Raw genomic sequence first — 18,969 nt, 5'->3', positions numbered from 1 at the left:
TCTGATTGTTATTGTTATTACTGTACTTTAAAACAAGACTTTGTCACTAAGAAAAGTTAAAAAAAATGAAGACATAGACAAAAAAGTAGAAGTGGGGTAAAAAATTGGAATCTTGGAACTTTGTCCCCTTGTGATGTTTGATGAGTTAACAGATTACCCAAAAATAGCTCTATAGATTACTCGAAAATACTTTTATAGATTTCCCAAAAATATCTCAATAGATTACCCCAAAATAGCTCTATAGAATACCCCAAAATACACCTAGAGATTACCCCAAAATAGCCCTTTAGATTACCCTCACCCCCCCCCCCCCTCAAAAAAAATACCTCTGTGTATTGCTCCAAAATACCTCTACAGATTACCCCAAAATACACCTAGAGATTACCCCAAAATAGCTCTTTAGATTACCCCCCCCCCCCCCCAAAATATCTCTATATATTGCTCCAAAATACCTCTACAGATTACCCCAAAATACACCTAGAGATTACCCCAAAATAGCTCTTTAGATTACTCCTAAAATTCCTCCTTAGATAACCCCTAAATATCTCTTTAGATAACCCAAAAATACCTTTATAGATTACTCCAAAATACCTCTATAGTTACCCCAAAATACACCTCTAGATTACCCCAAAATAGCTCTACAGATTACCCCCAAATATCTCTATAGATTACCCCCAAATACCTCTATAGATTACCCCAAAGCACCTTTATAGATTACCCCAAAATACCTCTTTTAGATTACTCAAAAACAAGTCTATATAATATAAGTCTACAAGAAACTCTTAACCAGGTAGAGTTAGGTGAAAATACACCTAAAAATTGGAGGTAACATGCATGTTGTACCACAGAAAAGTGGTCTCGAGTTTTCTCTACGGTCAGTAATAAAAAAGTTACAATAAAATCTATTTATAGTAATAACAAAGGGACGTAATTCTAAAAACAAGGGTGCCTCATGGTGGTGAACATTTGGTCTAAGTTACATCAAAATCCCTCCATGCATGAAGAAAAAATGTTCCGGACAAAGTCATTCTTGAATTTGACCTTTGACCTCTAACTACAACCTTGACCTTAGACCTAGGGACTTGGTTCTTGCGCATGACAATCCGTCTTATGTTGGTGAACATTTGTGCCAAGTTACATCAAAATCCCTCTATGCATGAAGAAGAATTGCTCCAGACAAAGTCATTTTTGTGTCTGACCTTTGGTCTCTAGGTGTGTCCTTGACATTAGACCTTGGGCCTGGGTTTTGCGCATGACATGTTGTCTCATCCAGGGGAATATTTGTGCCAACTGATACCTAAATCCTCTTTTGCATGACAAAGTTATAGACCGGACAGGAAAAAAATCCTATTGACCTTTGATCTCAACGTGTGACCTTGACCTTTAAGCTAGGGTACTGGGTGTTGCACATGACACGTTGTCTCATCATGGGGAAAATTTATGCCAAGTAATATTTTAATCCCTTGATGGATGACAGAGTTCTGAATCGGACAGGAAAAAAAACTTATTGACCTTTGACCTCCAACTGTGACCTTGACCTTTGAGTTAAGGGTCCGGGTTTTGCGCAAGACAAGTTGTCGCATCCTTAGGGAACATTTGTGCCAAGTAGTACCAAAATCCCTGAATGAGTGTCAGAGTTATGGACCGGACACGAAACAGACCCTATTCATGCTATGTTAACATTAGACTGCTTAGTGTGACCTTGACCTTTGAGCTAGGGGTCTGAAAGTTGTGCATGACACATCGTCTTATTATGTGGTACATTTGTGCCAAGTAATATTAAAATCTCTTCATGGATGGGAGAGTTATGGACCGGACAGGAAAAAAGCCCATTGACTTTTGACCTCCAGTTGTGACCTTGACCTTTAAGCTAGGGGTACGGGTTTTGCGCCTGACACGTCGTATCATCATGGGGAACTTTTGTGCCAAGTAATATAAAAATCCCTTCATGGATGGGAGAGTTATGGACCGGAAAGGAAAAAAGCCCTGTTGACCTTTGACCTCCAATTGTGACCTTGACCTTTGAGCTAGGGGTACGGGTTTTGCGCATGACACGTCGTATCATCATGGGGAACTTTTGTGCCAAGTAATATAAAAATCCCTTCATGGATAAGAGTTATGGACCAGACAGGAAAAAAGCCCTGTTGACCTTTGACCTCCAATTGCGACCTTGACCTTTGAGCTAGGGGTCAGGGTTTTGCGCCTGACATGTCGTCTCATCATGGGGAACATTTGTGCCAAGCAATATTAAAATCCATTCATGGATGACAGAGTTAAAAAACCGGACATGAAATTGCGGACGGACGCACAAACAGAAAAGCGCATTCCTATAGTCCCCGAAACTGGTTTTCAACCAGTAGGGGACTAATAAGATTACTCTAAAATACCTCTATAGATTACCCCAAGATACCTCTATAGATTAACCAGAAATACCTTTATAGATTACCTCAAATTACCTCTACAGATTACATCCCAAAATTCTTCAATAGATTTGCCCAAAATACCTGTACCTCAATAGATTACCCCTAAAATTTAGTGTAACTTCAGGAAACCACACTCCCTTGGGACCAGAAGGAAAGTCCAGTTTTTGGAATTTCCAGTATTTAGTATAATTTGGACAAATACAACTACATGTCACGAGTCATTCTGTTCGATTTGGAGCAAGCTCGGACTCACAAAATATATTTATTTTGTCCTGTAGGTATAGTTCAGTTTTACAAATTTGACGTTAATTCAGTCATTTTACTTATGAATATTATTAATGAATTATTACTACTTATGAAGATTTCATAAAATGCATACCTGCATCCAGCTTTGAACTTGTGACAATTTGTGAAACTGTTTGACCAAATACGAAATCAAACCATTGTCCTCAGTATCCATAGATGTTTGAATTTTTGATTGACAGGTTGTGATTCTAATGGGTGTCAAAATAGTCACCGCTAATTGGTAAACAGTGGAATCACAGATGAAATTTTTCCAGAGGCACATATAAGCATCCAAACAAATATCTACTTGTTTGTGTCATGCAGTTTTTGGAAGTAAAATAAGTCAATTTTTCTGAAAACATTGTCCGCCGTACAGAATTTGGAAGTTCCAGTATTTAGAAGCAAGGTCTACGTAGACAAGAGCTGTCACAGGAGACAGCGCGCTCGACTATTTCCATGCTGGATAATGAAACTAGGCACATCTGAGGAATCTGGAGCTGCAACTAGTGTTTAATGTCTCCAATAAAAATGAAGATATTGGACAATAGCTCGAGTCTGTGAGAGATAAAGAACATTAAATAAGTATAGTTCTAAGCAAAAAGGAGGTCATGAAATATTGGTGCAAGAGTGATTTTTGCACCTTGTGTCATACGATGTGGGTGATGATGTGGAATAACAACTTTAACTTTGAATCAAATTCATTTAGTAATAACTGAGATATAGTGAAAATGCATCAAATTAACCTGAAAGTCCAAGTAAAAGGGGGCATAATTCATGAAATATTGGTACCAGAGTTATGGACTTTGTGTCATATGATGTGGGTGATAAGGTGGAACAACTATTTTAAGTTTGAATCAAATCCATTTAGTAATAACTGAGATGAGTGAAAGTGCATGAAAACTTAAACCTGAAATTCTAAGTAAAAAGGCGGATAAATCATGAAATACTGTGCAAGAATTATGGCCCTTGTGTCATATGATGAGAGTGATATGTTGAATAACTATTTTAAGTTTGAATCAAATCCATTTGGTAATAACTGAGATAAGAGTGAAAGTGCATGAAAACTTGAACCTGAAATTCCAAGTAAAAGGGGGGGCATAATTCATGAAATATTGGTACCAGAGTTATGGACTTTGCGTCATATGATGTTGGTGATAAGGTGGAACAACTATTTTAAGTTTGAATCAAATCCATTTAGTAATAACTGAGATGGAGTGAAAGTGCATCAAAACTTTAACCTGAAATTCCAAGTAAAAAGGGGGATAATTCATGAAATATTGGTGTGTAAGTTATGGCCCTTGTGCCATATGATGAGGGTGATGATGAGGAATAATTATTTCAAGTTTGAAACAAATCCATCAAGTAATTACGGAGATAAAGTGAAAGTGCATGAAAACTTTAACCAAAGTGCGGACGCGGAAGGACACCTACGCCGGGTCGAGTAGGACAGCTCTATATACTTCTTTTAGTCAAGCTAAAAATAGAACAATCGGGGGACCAAGAAAATTGTCTGTTTTACAGAAATTTCCAGTTTTTGTAAGGTCCAGTTTTACTTACTGACCCCTGAAACAATAGGGGTCATTACTGACTACAGGCAATCATCCTATGAAGTTTAATGACTGTAGGAATGTGCATTCTTCAGTTACTGGAATCAATTTTTAGCTGGACTAAAGAATAGGTAAATGTATTGGACTCGCTTGTGTGTCAGCATATGCCTCGGCATCCCGATTAGGTTTTGTATGTAAGCCGTTTCTCAGTACCCACTTAACGGGAATGGATTGAAATTTCACATATTCACCGTGATGACCTGACTGACATTGCACAATTTCCATAATGCTGGTTTGCTTTGGAACTTCACACCTTGTTTACTGTGGCAATCTGACAGGTGCCATAACTCTATTTTCATTTTTTACAAAATTATGCCCCCTTGTTGACTTAGCAATTTTTTATTAAGTTTTTGTATGCAAGCTGGTATCTCAGTACCCACTAGTTGGAATGGATTGAAACTTCACACACTACTTCACTGTGATGACCTGATGTGAAATGTGCAAGGTTCATAACTACTTTGAATTTTTACAAAATTATATACCTTTTTCAACTTGTACTCATTCAACTGAAAAGGCTGTTGAATAGTCCAGTGTTGCTTTCCTCAGACAGCTCTTGTTAGTCTTGAGGTAAGTTTGACCAACTGACTCCTAAAACAGTAAAGATATTAACTGACAATAAACAATCATTCTACAAGTGAAATGCCTTACAAAGCGTAAAACTGTTTTCAGTTTCAAGGTCACCTTGACTATGACTAACTGTCCCTAAAACAATAGGGAGTTGATCTACTCACAACTGGGAATGATCCTATGAAAATGAAGATTGTCAGACCAAGCTTTTTCTAGTTATTGACCAGAAACCAACTGACAGATTATCAAACTGGCAAGAACAAAAAAAAAGATACCCCAAAATGGAGAATTATTTAACAAACATGGTGCTAGAGTTGTGGATCTTGCATCATGATGCAGGTACTGATTTGAAACTATGTTTAAACTTGAAAGAAAAGTTGTTGACTAATGACAGATGAAGTGAAAGTGCATCAAAATTTTAACCAGGAATATGGACTTGGATGCAATGGCGAGTTTGGTAGCTCTAAATTCTTTGATGTTGTTTTCTCTGTAAAATTCCGGCCCATGCAAGATGTTTCTCAAATTCCTACAAATTTAATTACTGTTTTCATTAAAATGATGTTTTTATGCTAACTAAGATATATACTGAAAGTTTTTAACAATCCATCAACAAATTGTTAAACTTCCTGGCAAATAAAGGGCAGATATTTACCATGGCAAATAGTTCAAAATATCCCTATCAAAAATGTTTTTATTATAAATACAGGAGTTATTACGATATCTTGAAACATTACAAGTTGGTTATTATCGCCCTCAAAGTTCCTTAGAAAGATGTAATGGGGAGAAATAATTAATTCAAGTAATATGAAAACAGAATTTATTTTAACATACTTTTGTACCTAGTTTTAAAATAATTAACCACATTCAGTATTTGTTACATTTCTCACAAATCTTCTTCAAAACATTTCAATAAAGTGTCTACAACTTTTATAAATACTTTCCAAATATCCATCTTTGATCTTTCAAGCTTCTATGTGAACAGAATACGAATATTATGTAACAAATATCAGAAAATTCAATGTTTAATGGTAAAAAACTTTCACGAGTCCACTCTCATATCATCCCTAGCATCTTTCATATCTGGTCTGTTTTGAAGTACTTTCTCCCTTCTTATAGCTTGTGCTCTTTTTTTCTGAAAAATAAAATAATAATTTATAGTATAAACAAGCAAATCAATATCCCTTGCAAAATGTGCATCTGTTTCGAGGTGAATGTTACTGCTGATTTGGTCAAAGAAATCAGTATAATTTTACAGTAGAACACTGATCTGTCCAAGTCACAAGGGTTTGTAAAACATTCATATAATTTCAACTAGATTTGTTAGTGAAGGGACCGAAATCTTGAGTTTTTGATTAATTAATTAATGGGAAATAACTCTGGTGTATTGTGCAGAGTCTGAAAAGCATCCTACAGTTGATAAAGACATTAACGAACTAGAGCTATGACAAAGAATTTAAGCTATTTGACCATTGACCTCCAAGTCTAGCCTAAGCTCAGGCAACCCATATATGCAACCAAGCAGATTGGTTTGAACAATTTTGCAAGAAGGAAGACCACCAAAGAAACATTCAGGCCAAGTTTTGTCAACTTTCACCACACAGTTTCAGTGGAGATATGGCATATAACATTAATTAATTTTGAATATAGAATTTTGCAAGTAAGGCATGACGCATCATTTCTCCACAGACTGGCCTTCCATACAATTCAGTGTTGTGTGAAGTATTAAGAGTGCGTGTTTGTGTTCAAGTTTAATGTTTCTTCCCAATATTTCTGTCATACAAAGAACGTAATGAGAGCAATGCTAAACTTTATAGTGCTGCCTCATTGGAATATCAGGCTATATAGACAAGTGACATGATACCCCAACCAATCACACTATTCTGACAGGGGGCCGAGTTGGTAGAGTGTTTGTCCTGAAAGTAAGTTGTCCAGAGTACAATCCACAGACTTACTGCACATTTTACTCACCCTGTTACATCTGGCGCCCAATGTGGGATCACAACTATATACTCCTAGATAATTATGTTCAACTAGAAATTCGAGGGCAAAATTTATATGGCTGGGGAGTGTGACATGGTATAGGACTTGATTTATGACTGCAAAGGGGAGAATGGGACAGGTGCACTTTATCAGTACACACTTTCAACAAATACTCTCCATTTATTCTTAATGGGACTATTGCCCCCCCACACATCTAAGCCCTGTTTTTCTTTTTTGTTTATTAAATAAATTATTGCTACAATTTATCTATGTGATTGTGACTGGCTAGCTTAGTCGGTAGAGCACTCGCCCTGTAAGCAAGGAGTTCCAGGTCAAAGGCAAGGACTGTCTGAACATTTCCTTACTCTGAGACAGTAACATAATTATGAAACATAACTGCACACAAGTCACAATATATCTTTTTTTTTACATTTAGGTACAAGTGTTTCTGTGATAAAACACAGGAGGAGAGTAAAACGTCTACCGTATTTGATCGATGTTGTCTTTTAAAGTTTTATAGTCTCCAAGACAGAAAGAAACATTTTAGAAACATTAAAAAAAGTTTGAAAATGCTGTTATTGTGACATGTGTTTTAAAAGCGTAATCAATTTTCCTAGCAACAGACAGCCATGATGGTATTATTTGGATTACTTCCCTTGAAAATAAGATAACTACCGGCTCCTCAAAAGTGTGCTATCACCCATGTCAAGCTTGCGAACTTGTACACTGTGGCATATATTGTACCGTCAGACAATGGCCATTTTGTTCCTTTGACAAAGACTTTGAGACAGCCCAACCCTTGTGTCAAGAAATCTGAGAAAAATCACAGCGCGCGAGATTTTATTGGGAGATTTTTAGTGAATGCCAATCAAGATTTTTCTCAAACAAATAAAGGCAGCCATCTTTGATTTTGGAGTGTTTTTGCCTTATAACAACCCTAGGACTATCTTAAGACTGCTCAATAGTAGTCCTAGACTTAGGGTTGTTTTTGGTCATAAACTTAGGACTAAAAAGTTAAGATTGTTTTTAAGACTTTCTTTGAAACACAAAATTGGCACAGTTTTGGTCATAAGACTGTTTTCAGATTTAGGACTCTCCATGAAATGCAACCCAGGATAACTACTTTGTTTAAACTGACTACCGTTGCATAACATAGCTACTGCTGAAACACCGGCATTACACCCAAATCAAACAAAGGAGCCAAGAAAAAGCATGCTCACAGCTTTCATCTGCCAAGTGCATTCTTTCCAATCTTCAAAAGTATCCTTGCATCTCTCCTTAGAATACATTAACCCAACTCTATCAGCACACTTTAGGAACTCCATCTCCATATCTGCACATCTCATATTGGACAATGTATAGAAATCTATAAAGTTAACTCTTGTTATCGACTTTATTTTCCATCCGTCCCACCAATTGCCGCCTGTTGTTGTCATTGTTTCTTCTTATGATTTTCTGTAAAAAAAAAAACAACAGAATGTGACTACAATGCTAAAACCCTGGTCAGAATAAGTATGTTGAGCCTGTTAATAAACTTTTGGTTTAAAAGCATATTAAATAAAATAATGAGAGTTCATATCCCATTTTCTGCTTTTCCCCTCTTTTCACCAATAAGTTACACTCTCAACTGTAAAGTTATTTCTTATGAAATTAGAAAAGTATACCTATACTGTATTTGGGCAGTGGCCTATAACTGGCTCAATGTGACAACAAGAGTTAACATTCATATTAATTTCATATGTCTAACATTTTTTTTTATGTTTGCTATTGATTATTCAACAGGGTCCAAAATAAGTTACTTTTGATTCCCCTCCCACTATCTACCCATGAAAATTGCCACATACCCAAAAAGTCCCCTTAATTCACAGAAATCTGTCAATGAATAACAGTTCCAAACTGTCAATTTGTTTTCAAAATGATATGTCATAATATGGGGACTTTCCAGTTTTGATGGTAGAGAAAGACCCAAAAGACCCTCGTCAGGCACCTTGGTAGTCAAAATAATTCAATGGTCAGATTGTTTTATATCTGTGATGGGCAATCTAACCGTCAAAACTTAGAAGGACCAAAATAATGGAGGATACAGTCATGTAAAGTTATTGGTTTTATCACTTGCGCATATTGCCGTGTTGACGTGCAGTAAACATTTATCGTGTACAGTAGATACATAGGTAAAATCACCAGAAAAATCGTATTTTTGGAAATTATTTGATAATTTTTACATAAAACCGTGACAAATTGAATTCCCTTTTCATACATGCATGTTTTATTTGAATTTATCTCATATTCGCAACAAAAATCAGCATTTAAACCTAAATCAGCTGGGATGATAATTTAATCTGAAATTTCCACCACTACTTTGGTCTTTTGAGTGTTTGACCCGAGTGGAGATATTGCCCATAAGAAAAATAACTCCATATTTCCTAGGATCACATCAAATCAGTTGGACTAGGCTTGAACCACGGACCTTCCGTAAGCCAGCTCGAGTGAAGAATTGCAAACCACATCAATGAAGAGCAAGTGAGGCATTTTCCAGGAATAGTCCCCTCTATATACGGCACGAACAAAAATAATAACGGGAGGTAAAAAATACGTTGACCTTTCTGAATGTTACAAGTTTAAGGATGTTGGATACGTTTCAGGCCAATTTGTTCTACAATTAAGAATTTTTTCATACTTTGCATGTTTGAAGATCTTTAGTATCTATTTCATATAAAAGCAAAAAAACGGTAGGTCACCAAACTCCTTTTCATTATATCGGCCATTTTCTACACACAATGTCAAGACAAAAGTGAAATTTAAAAAACCTGGAAAAATTGGGGGTACATTTCAAAACACAAACTATCTTTATCAGTTGTAAATAATTGTATTTCTAACAATTCAGTTTTTAATATGCTATGAAGTCAGTATGAAATTTTAATGATTTCACATAATACTTTTACTCATTTTCACAAGACAATATAATTAACCCCACCCACTTTTTCCAATGGGACCAGTACTTGTATCAGTCTACAGATAGCATAACATTATTTCTACAATTAAGATTTTTGAAATACTTTTTGTATATATTGTGTCTCAAAATTGCTTCAAAAAAAAGGGTAAAAAAATTGGGGGTCACCGAACATATAAGAAGATTTTTCCGTATTTTATCATGAAAGTACCAACATTTTAGAATAACTGGGTCTGCTGGCAAATAAGCTGTAACAACAAATATTTTCATGAAAAAAAAAACGCCTAAATAATATGAACATGTGTGCAAACATAATTTAAATAACAAAATAGTTCCAAACCATTTACATCGACATTTCATCATAAAAAAAAACAGATGTAATATTAAACCCCCCCCACTTTTTTAAAGTTAAGTATGAATTATATAGCATTGTTAACACTCCAGCATGAATATTACTATAAAAATCTTCACCAAAGTAAAAAAACAATATTCATGGCTACATAATCTGGAATGTGTTGCATTATGGGGATGATCCGACCAGTATATCAAGAGTAATGTGCCCCTGATAAAAATAGCAATATTTACCCCTTTTTTACAACTGTATCATTTTTATTTAAAGAAATCTCTAATAAACTTAGAAAACTGTCTAAAATAGACAATAAGTACGGCCATAGGGTCTTGCAGGCATTTTCAGACTAGCAAGTCCAGAGTTATCTGTCCCTGTTATATAAAAAGTTGCAAAATTTGACAATTTTAACGCTCTAGTTTGAACATTTTCATAACAATTTTGATCAGTTTTAATGGCAATGTATACGAGCACAAGCTCTTGGAATAACTCGATTTTGGGTATGATCAGACCAGCTTGTCCGGAATTATGTGCTCCTGATATATCACAAAAGCTGTCTGTTAACAGCACACTTGAAGGGGTTTAGGAGATACAGAGCAGACACAAAATTGAAGGCTTTGAGTGAAGGCTTTGAGTTGTGACCTTGACTTTGAACCGACATGGGTGACTCATGGGTTCTGCACATTGTCTTGATGAAGTGATCATTTGAACCAAGTTTCATGAAAATCCTTCAACATGTTCAAGGGGTTTAGGAGATACAGAGTGGACACAAAATGTTACGGAAGGACGGAAGATGGAAGGACGGAAGTAGGGAAGGATGGACAGAGACCATTCCTATAACCCCCACCAATTGTGGCGGGGGAGTTATAAACACCATGACAATACCTTCAATTCAGCACCTATAAAATTTCATGTTTTGATAATTGCCTACAAAAACAAGTCCCAGTACTGTACCGTATTATCATTTTCTAACAGATGGTTAACCACCTTAAATATTTCTAACAAGTAGTGAACCACCCCAAGTAATCTAAAATATTTCTAATTGTCACTCAAAAATGTTCTGGTATGTAGGACTCTCAATGAAAATTATCTATATATCATATGTGATAATTAATCACCTTAATGTCCAGAAGTTGTGTTGAACTACCTTAAATAATTCTTCCTGTAGTAAGTTACTGAATTAAACCAACAAGCTACTTCTAATCAGGCCATAGAAATATATAAAGTGTAGTAGACCAAAAACCTATCAAAGTATCTTCAAGTTCAGAACTGACTAGTACTGAAATAAATAAATTTCTTTTAATTCACTGCACAAGATATTATATTTGAAAAATTCAATTAATTGACTATTTGAGAAAAGTACCTTGGACCTTTCAACAATGAAATTTACCAAAATTCTCTAATATAAAGCAAAGAAAACCTGTAATTTGTTCAGGATAATATTAAACAGTAATGTTGAAATCAAATAAAAGTACATGAATTTGTATACTGGGTATAAACACTCAAACAGATTTTCTGAAAATCTATTAATAGAGCAGTTTTACTTTATGCTAAAATTAGTTAACCACTGGACCAATGAAAAATCAATACTACCTTGTAATGAGGATGTGGAAAATTGCTCGAATCCCAAAATTTGTACTGTAACTAATAAATGGGGATCCAGAAACTGAATAAAAAAAAAATAGGACAAGTCTAAAAATAAATTCCACTGACTAAGATTAGTAAAAAAGGACTGGCTTGTTGAATATACCTTTTAATTGTTAAATATATTGTTTTTAAAATAATTTTTTATTTTGATGGCAATTTCAATAGATTTAAGAGATAAGATTTAGTTTGAAAAGAGATAGATAGAAGATACATCCAAAGAACTATAAAATACATTATAGCTATTTGCATCGTTTGATACAACATGCAGAATCCTTCACCAATTATAGTTAATTCTGTTAAAATCCCTTTTACCAAGTTAATGTGACTTGTGAATTTTCTTCTATCTTTTACAATAGCACATCATCTTGGGTGATAGTGATTCTTTTTATTTCATTTGTACTTATTGAAATCACTCAAAAATCCTAACTGATTACTGAAATACTAAACAGTTGTAAAGTTTCAACATCCAATTTTGAAAAATTTTGATTGATTTAAATACACATTAATTTTACATTCACTCTAAACTTGTATGATATAATGAACAAAATTCTCTCAGATCACTAGCTGTTTATTGGAGGAATCACCGTGTAAAAGTAAAATCAAAATAACTGTAGACCAGTCTGTAAAAACTGTCTCTTCTGTCAATGGTAAACCTGTTTCGAAACTTTTCCAAACACTAAAAGTTTTCATTTTTCTAGAATAATCTTTCTATGTATGTTGTTTCGTCAGAATCACCGGATTTTTTCTGTATCCTAAACTCAGTGTTGTCCACCTCTGTAATTGACTTTGTTCTTCTGTTCTGTCACCCACTAACATTTTTTCAAAAAATTTCTTCACTTGACAAATTTAAACACCACATATGTATAAACATCAACATATGTGTGAAGTCTGGAGTACATCTGACATTGTACTTATAATATAAAATTCTGGTTCATGTATTTTTTAAGAGTATCCTGCACAAAGCTCAGCAAAAATTTCTCTCAGAACTGATAATTTATAAATTAATGTTACTTCAAATACTTGTCAATCTGACTTCACATCATTAAACGACCACACATTTACAGTTGACACCTCATCACGAACTCTCACTGGGGCTGCATTATTATACTCGCCCTTACTTGGAACTTTACCAGTTATAAGAAGGAGAAATGTGGTCTGTTCTGCTTTTTATTATTTCCTTAGTATCTGTTCTACCAAGACATTTCTCAAACTGTACTCTACTCATATCTGGTTCTGAAAATAGACGTAGTCATATCTGGTTCTGAAAATTGACAATCAATACAATTCGCATTGTTACAGAATACTAAATTGATTACTTATAATTAAATATTTTAAAATTATGTATACTAGGTCTTTATTAATTCATTCATAAATCATCATGATAAAACATATTTAAGCACAATGCTCCATTACTCCAGAAAAGATAAAAGAACCTTAAGGCCTCAACAGACGTTAAGTTCTAGTTGTACAACACTAATTATCTCAAAGATGTACAATTTTGAAATTGTACATCTTTCACATTCAGACAGTATTCCACTCCCATTTAAATAACAGAGCTTTACCTTGTAAACATAGTGCATTAGGTACTGAAAAGAATGTAACCTGTTACCATTCTTAATAAAAAATAATATCCCATGAATTGATTAGCATTACACAAATGACCACGCCATGAGAAAACCAACATAGTGGCTTTGCGACCAGCATGGACAAGACCAGCCTGTGCATCCACGCAGTCTGATCAAGATCAATGATGTTTGCTTTCAAAGTCTATTGCAATTAGAGAAACCGTTTCATAGCGAACAGCATGGACAAGACTGCGCAGAAGCTGGTCGAAAGGCAATATGTTGGTTTTCTCCTGACGCGGCTCAAATCATTTAACTTTTCACATAGTGACTTTGCGACCAGCATGGATCAAGACTAGCCTGTGCATCCACGCAGTCTGATCAGGATCAATGATGTTTGCTTTCAAAGTCTATTGCAATTAGAGAAACCGTTTCATAGCGAACAGCATGGACAAGACTGCGCAGATGCTGGTCGGAAAGGCAATATGTTGGTTTTCTCATGACGCGGCTCAAATCTTACAAAATAGAACATGTCCTAATCTGTAAGTCAAGAAAGATTTACGAAATCAAGGAATAGCATCGTACACACGATAACATTTGGCTGTACATCATAAATTTCCTTGGTGTTGTACAACAAAAACCTGCCATCTGTTGAGGGCTTTAGAATGAACTAAAATAATTAATAAACAATTACAGTACAGTATGATCTACTATCAAATGACAATACAATATATTTTACATGACTCACCAGACTTTTGGAATCTGTCAACCATAAATGAACAGGAACAATGCCACACCACTCGTGACAACTTCCGCATTCATTCTGGTGCTGTGCTATTTTGTGTTGATGTCGTATGTATTTCCATGTTTTTTTTTTCCAGTAGTTATTTTGGAAATTTTATGGAAAATGTAGACAAGCTTACTGTCGCCGAGTGGCTGCTTTTAAATTTCTGACTTTTGTAATTAAGCTGCCTTGACAAGTGGTTGAATTCAATAAGTCCTTCCTTCCTGCCATTCTGGAAACTGGATAAAGTCCTCATGGATCACTAGTGTAGGAATTCCGAATGCCAGACAAACTGTCCTTTTTTACGAACCATATTTAGATCTATAGAAATACTTCACAGTCTGTTCCGGTACTCTCGACAGCTAACAGTTACTGCCTAAAACTGATGGCAAACGTAAAACAAATGACAGACATAGTGAGACGAAGAATTCGTCAACTTTTCAGCCAAAAAACTGCATCAAGACGACACTTCCGCATTGCGCCAAAACAAACGACCGCTTTACGAACCCGGTGAATGTCGTTAAAAATCTCGCGATAAACTTAGATTTAAAGCCTCAACGAATAGTTTCCTTCTACCTTTTCCATTAAGACGCCGATTATTGAAGATTCTCTTGGAAAGCAAGCAAGAAATAAGTAAAATTCAACACACTTAAATTTTTCGACTTTACATAAACCGAGAGCATTCGCGCATGCGCACAAAATGTATCGAACTACCTTAAGACAGTCTTAGGGGTGATGGTCGGGGATTGAGGTGGACACACTTCATTCTGTAGAGGGGACTATTCCTGGATATTGCCGCAAATGATTCGAAGTCAGCGACCTTAACCAATCGGCCCCCATATATTGGATATAGATATATGCCTAGGCCCTATCCGAAAACGCTAGCAAGACATTTCGACCCCAAGACATTTCAACCCAAAGAGACAATTCGACCCCAAGACATTTCAACCCCAACTCCTTGGACATTTCGACCCCATTCAATGATATGCCTGAAAACATCTAAGAATGCCGTCATTATTATAATTAAGCTTTAATCTATAGATAATTGAGCAATTTCAAAATGTAATAATGCTTAATTACCAATTTAATTTAAAATGTTAAAATACGGTTATTTTTGCGAAAATAAGATTTTTTTACAAAAATGAGCCATAGATCTATTTGTCTAAATTTCTTTATTTTCTAAAATTCTTTTTTTTAATTTCTTAAAGTCTATATTAGTACATGCCTTCATATGAAAAAATGAGTGATTTTTATCCCACAATACCGAACAATACCGAAATAATCATCATTTATAAATTATTAAAATAACGGGATTTATGTATCAACCGCGTTTATTACGTAAATAATTTATGAACAAATCGTTCTGATTATCTATCTTAAAATAACCTTCATATAACATATTTTCATACTTGGTGTTTATTTATATGTTCAAATCATCTTAAAGACTATTTTAGTACACGGCTATATTAAAAAAGAAAAGAAAAGATTTTTAAATCATGGGCCGATTTCGCCGATTTTAATTATGAAAACAAGAGCTGTACATGCCCCCGATGGCACTTTGAATGAATAGTTATGGCCGATGTTAGAGTTTAGGACCTTTGACCTACGGACCTGGGTCTTGCGCGTGACACATCGTCTTACTGTGTCACACATTCATGCAGAGTTATTTTAAAATCCATGCATGAATGACGAAGATATGGACCGGACATGCCCATCAATGCACTATCATGAAAAATGATCTTTAACGTCTAAGTGTGCCCTTGACCTTTGAGCTACGGACCTGGGTCTTGCGTGTGACAGGTCGTCTTATTGTGGTACACATTCAGGCCAAGTTATTTGAAAATCCATCCATCGATGACAAAGATATGGACCGGACACGCCCATCAATGCACTATCCTTTAACGTCTAAGTGTGACCTTGACCTTTGAGCTACGGATCTGGGTCTTGCGCATTGCGCGTCATCTTACTGTGGTACACATTCAGGCCAAGTTATTTGAAAATCCATCCATCCATGACAAAGATATGGACCGGACACGCCCATCAATGCACTATCCTTTAACGTCTAAGTGTGACCTTGACCTTTGAGCTACGGACCTGGGTCTTGCGCACTGCACGTCGTCTTACTGTGGTACACATTCATGCCAAGTTATTTGAAAATCCATCCATCGATGACAAAGATATGGACCGGACACGCCCATCAATGCACTATCCTTTAACGTCTAAGTGTGACCTTGACCTTTGAGCTACGGACATGGGTCTTGCGCACTGCACGTCGTCTTACTGTGGTACACATTCATGCCAAGTTATTTGAAAATCCATCCATCGATGACAAAGATATGGACAGGACACGAAAATTGCGGACAGACCGACAGACTGACAGACCGACAGACCGACAGACAGACAGACGGTTCAAAAACTATATGCCTCCCTTCGGGGGGCATAATAACTTTAATAAAGTCACATCTTTAATACCTCTTTATTTATTTATTTATTTTTATTTGACTTTTTTTTCGAAAGATATATGCATCTCATTTCTGTGGGATTCAACCAAATATAAATAATTATAATGTAACTCAAAGAAGTTTAAGATGTCATCATCTTCATTATATTGATATTTAAAATCATAATCAGAAACACGTAATCTTTTGATTGGATTATCACACCTTGATTAATTGTTTGTTGATATACAGCAGGTGTGCATTTATCTGCAGTGCGCATTGCAATTAACAAGCGATTGTGGTGACATCGGATATTTATAAACATGTGTCAACATTATCTTTAATTTGGGCGAAAATGTAAAGAAAACAATAGGAAATTAAACAACATATTGCTTATTTTCGCATTTAATGTTATTTTTGTACGCGATTTTGACGCACACATAAAGTATTTGCTTTACAGAATATGATTTTCGTGTTTTACAAACTGCTCTTTTCTTTTCTATGTACGACATTCCTTCCAGTTGTAAAATATCAAACACGAAATCCCGGTTTCTGCAAAATGTAAGAATATGTGAGTACTGTTATGTTAAAAACGGGGAAAAAATTATTATCATATTTCATATCTGTAAAGAAAATGTGACAGCCGTATTACTTTTACTAAATATTTTAGCAAATACACGTGATTTAATGTATGATTTTAAAAGTATGATTTAAGCAACTTCAAGCGATATCGGTCACACAATAAACCGGAATCCACCTAAAAAACCGGGATACGCCGGAATACATTTTCCATAACCGGGATACACCTGTATTTTTTTTAAATAATTCAATCATATATATCATAAATGAATAAAATACGAATGGAAAATAAAATGCGTTCACGCAAAATGACTTTATACGAGACTGAAATTCGGCGACCGCGCGGGAAATTTCCATTACCGAAATACACCCTTTTTTTATTAATAAATGGTATTTTTGTAGGGTTTATTGCAGAAATCATTCGTGTATAATATAAATAATAAGTTTCAGAAGGATAAATAAAATTCTTTAAGCAAAACGATTTTATAAGAGATTGAAATTCGGCGACCACGCTGGAAATTGCCATAACTGAAATACACCCGTATTTCTTCAACAAATGGTATTTTTGAAGTGATTTATGACTGAATTCAAACATATTATTTTTATAGATCATAAATTATTATTTTTCAAAAGGAAATTAAAATACTTTTGCGCGTTACGTCTTGTACATGATTGAAAATCGGCGTGCGCACTGGAAATTTGTACATTCGGAATTTCCATGTCCTAAAATATTCTAATGTACACAGGTATTTCTTTAATAAATCGTATTTTTAGGGTTTATGATAGAATTCAATCATATCTCAAATAAATAATTAATTTACAAAAGGAAAATAAAATGCACAAAACGTTTTTATACGAAGTTGAAAATTTGTTGAGCGCATGGGAAATTTGCGCACTCGTGGATGAACCACAATCACCATAATTTTGTTAGCTTTTAAATTAAATAAAAGCTTATCATATTTAACTGCACATACCTTGTTAGACATTGTTTGTCACATGTCATTTGTGTGTGCTTACAAATATACTGATTAATTGATATAATCAATAGGTGTGATAATCCAATCAAACTCTATCAGGACTAATCAAAGGACATTATTCGTGATTTGGCAATAAATGCAGTAAACGTTTTTATATTCATATATAAACATGATATAATTCTTTTAAAAACTGTTTTTTCATAATATATTTTCTTCTTAGATTATCAAAATAACATGAAGAAATAACTCAATTAGTTCCAATAATAAACATACGGCCGATCCTTTCCGACCAGCACGGTTTATCCACTGACATGTATTTAAAAATAGAATATTTATATAGATCTATATATTCATATTTTCTAAAATATGTAAAATGGAAGAAATATAAAATGAAAACATACAACTATTTCTGAGGGGTCGAAATGTCTTGGGGTCGAAATGTCTTGGGGTCGAAATGTCTTTGGGGTCGAATTGTCCAAGAAAATTAAATTTTGGGGTTGAAATGTCTTGGGGTCGAAATGTCTTGGGGTCGAAACGTCCAAGATTCTCCGAAAACTACCATACTTCACATGTCCACACAGAACCCATGGATCAGAGGATGAAGTTTGCAAATATAGTAACGAGCTCCCTGAAATACTTGTAATTAAAACTTGAAAAGCGTAAATCAATTACATGCACTTGCTCAGAAATTAATATTTTTGTAGCCGTCCGTTGCCGTTGTTGTTGTTGTCCAAGGTCGGGGACCAGGTCACTTTGTTTAACAAGCAGAACAAGTTCTCGATAAATGAGACCGCCGTTATTACTATTTACAGCTGCATTAACAT

The 18,969-nt window shown here is 35.0% G+C and overlaps 1 protein-coding gene across 3 annotated transcripts; it reads right to left on the bottom strand.

Moving 5' to 3' along the window:
* Positions 1-5,682: 5,682 nt before the first annotated feature.
* Positions 5,683-18,969, bottom strand: LOC128555508 (NADH dehydrogenase [ubiquinone] iron-sulfur protein 5-like). Of its 3 annotated transcripts, none has more exons than XM_053537921.1 (3): positions 18,828-18,969; positions 8,083-8,317; positions 5,683-6,014 (listed from the first exon to the last, which is right to left on the bottom strand). In XM_053537921.1, exons 2-3 carry the CDS (start codon positions 8,296-8,298, stop codon positions 5,922-5,924), a joined length of 309 nt encoding a protein of 102 aa, XP_053393896.1. In that variant the 5' UTR covers positions 8,299-8,317; positions 18,828-18,969; the 3' UTR covers positions 5,683-5,921. The 3 variants fall into 3 exon arrangements, with proteins under 3 accessions (XP_053393896.1, XP_053393895.1, XP_053393897.1); XM_053537920.1 differs by having other exon boundaries at positions 18,818-18,962; XM_053537922.1 differs by lacking the exon at positions 18,828-18,969 and adding an exon at positions 18,710-18,728.

The sequence above is a fragment of the Mercenaria mercenaria genome, chromosome 3 (genome assembly GCF_021730395.1).
Source record: "Mercenaria mercenaria strain notata chromosome 3, MADL_Memer_1, whole genome shotgun sequence".
NCBI lineage: Eukaryota > Metazoa > Mollusca > Bivalvia > Venerida > Veneridae > Mercenaria > Mercenaria mercenaria.
Note: the sequence above shows the minus strand (reverse complement) of the source record. Positions and strands in the feature narration are given on the sequence as shown.

Excerpts from the sequence above, each read along its gene's own strand:
- LOC128555508 (XM_053537921.1), bottom strand. The coding sequence starts at position 8,298 with ATGACAACAACAGGCGGCAATTGGTGGGACGGATGGAAAATAAAGTCG. Across the intron at positions 6,015-8,082 it reads GCACTTGGCAGATGAAAGCT|AAAAAAAGAGCACAAGCTAT; the intron begins GTGAGCATGCTT and ends TTTATTTTTCAG.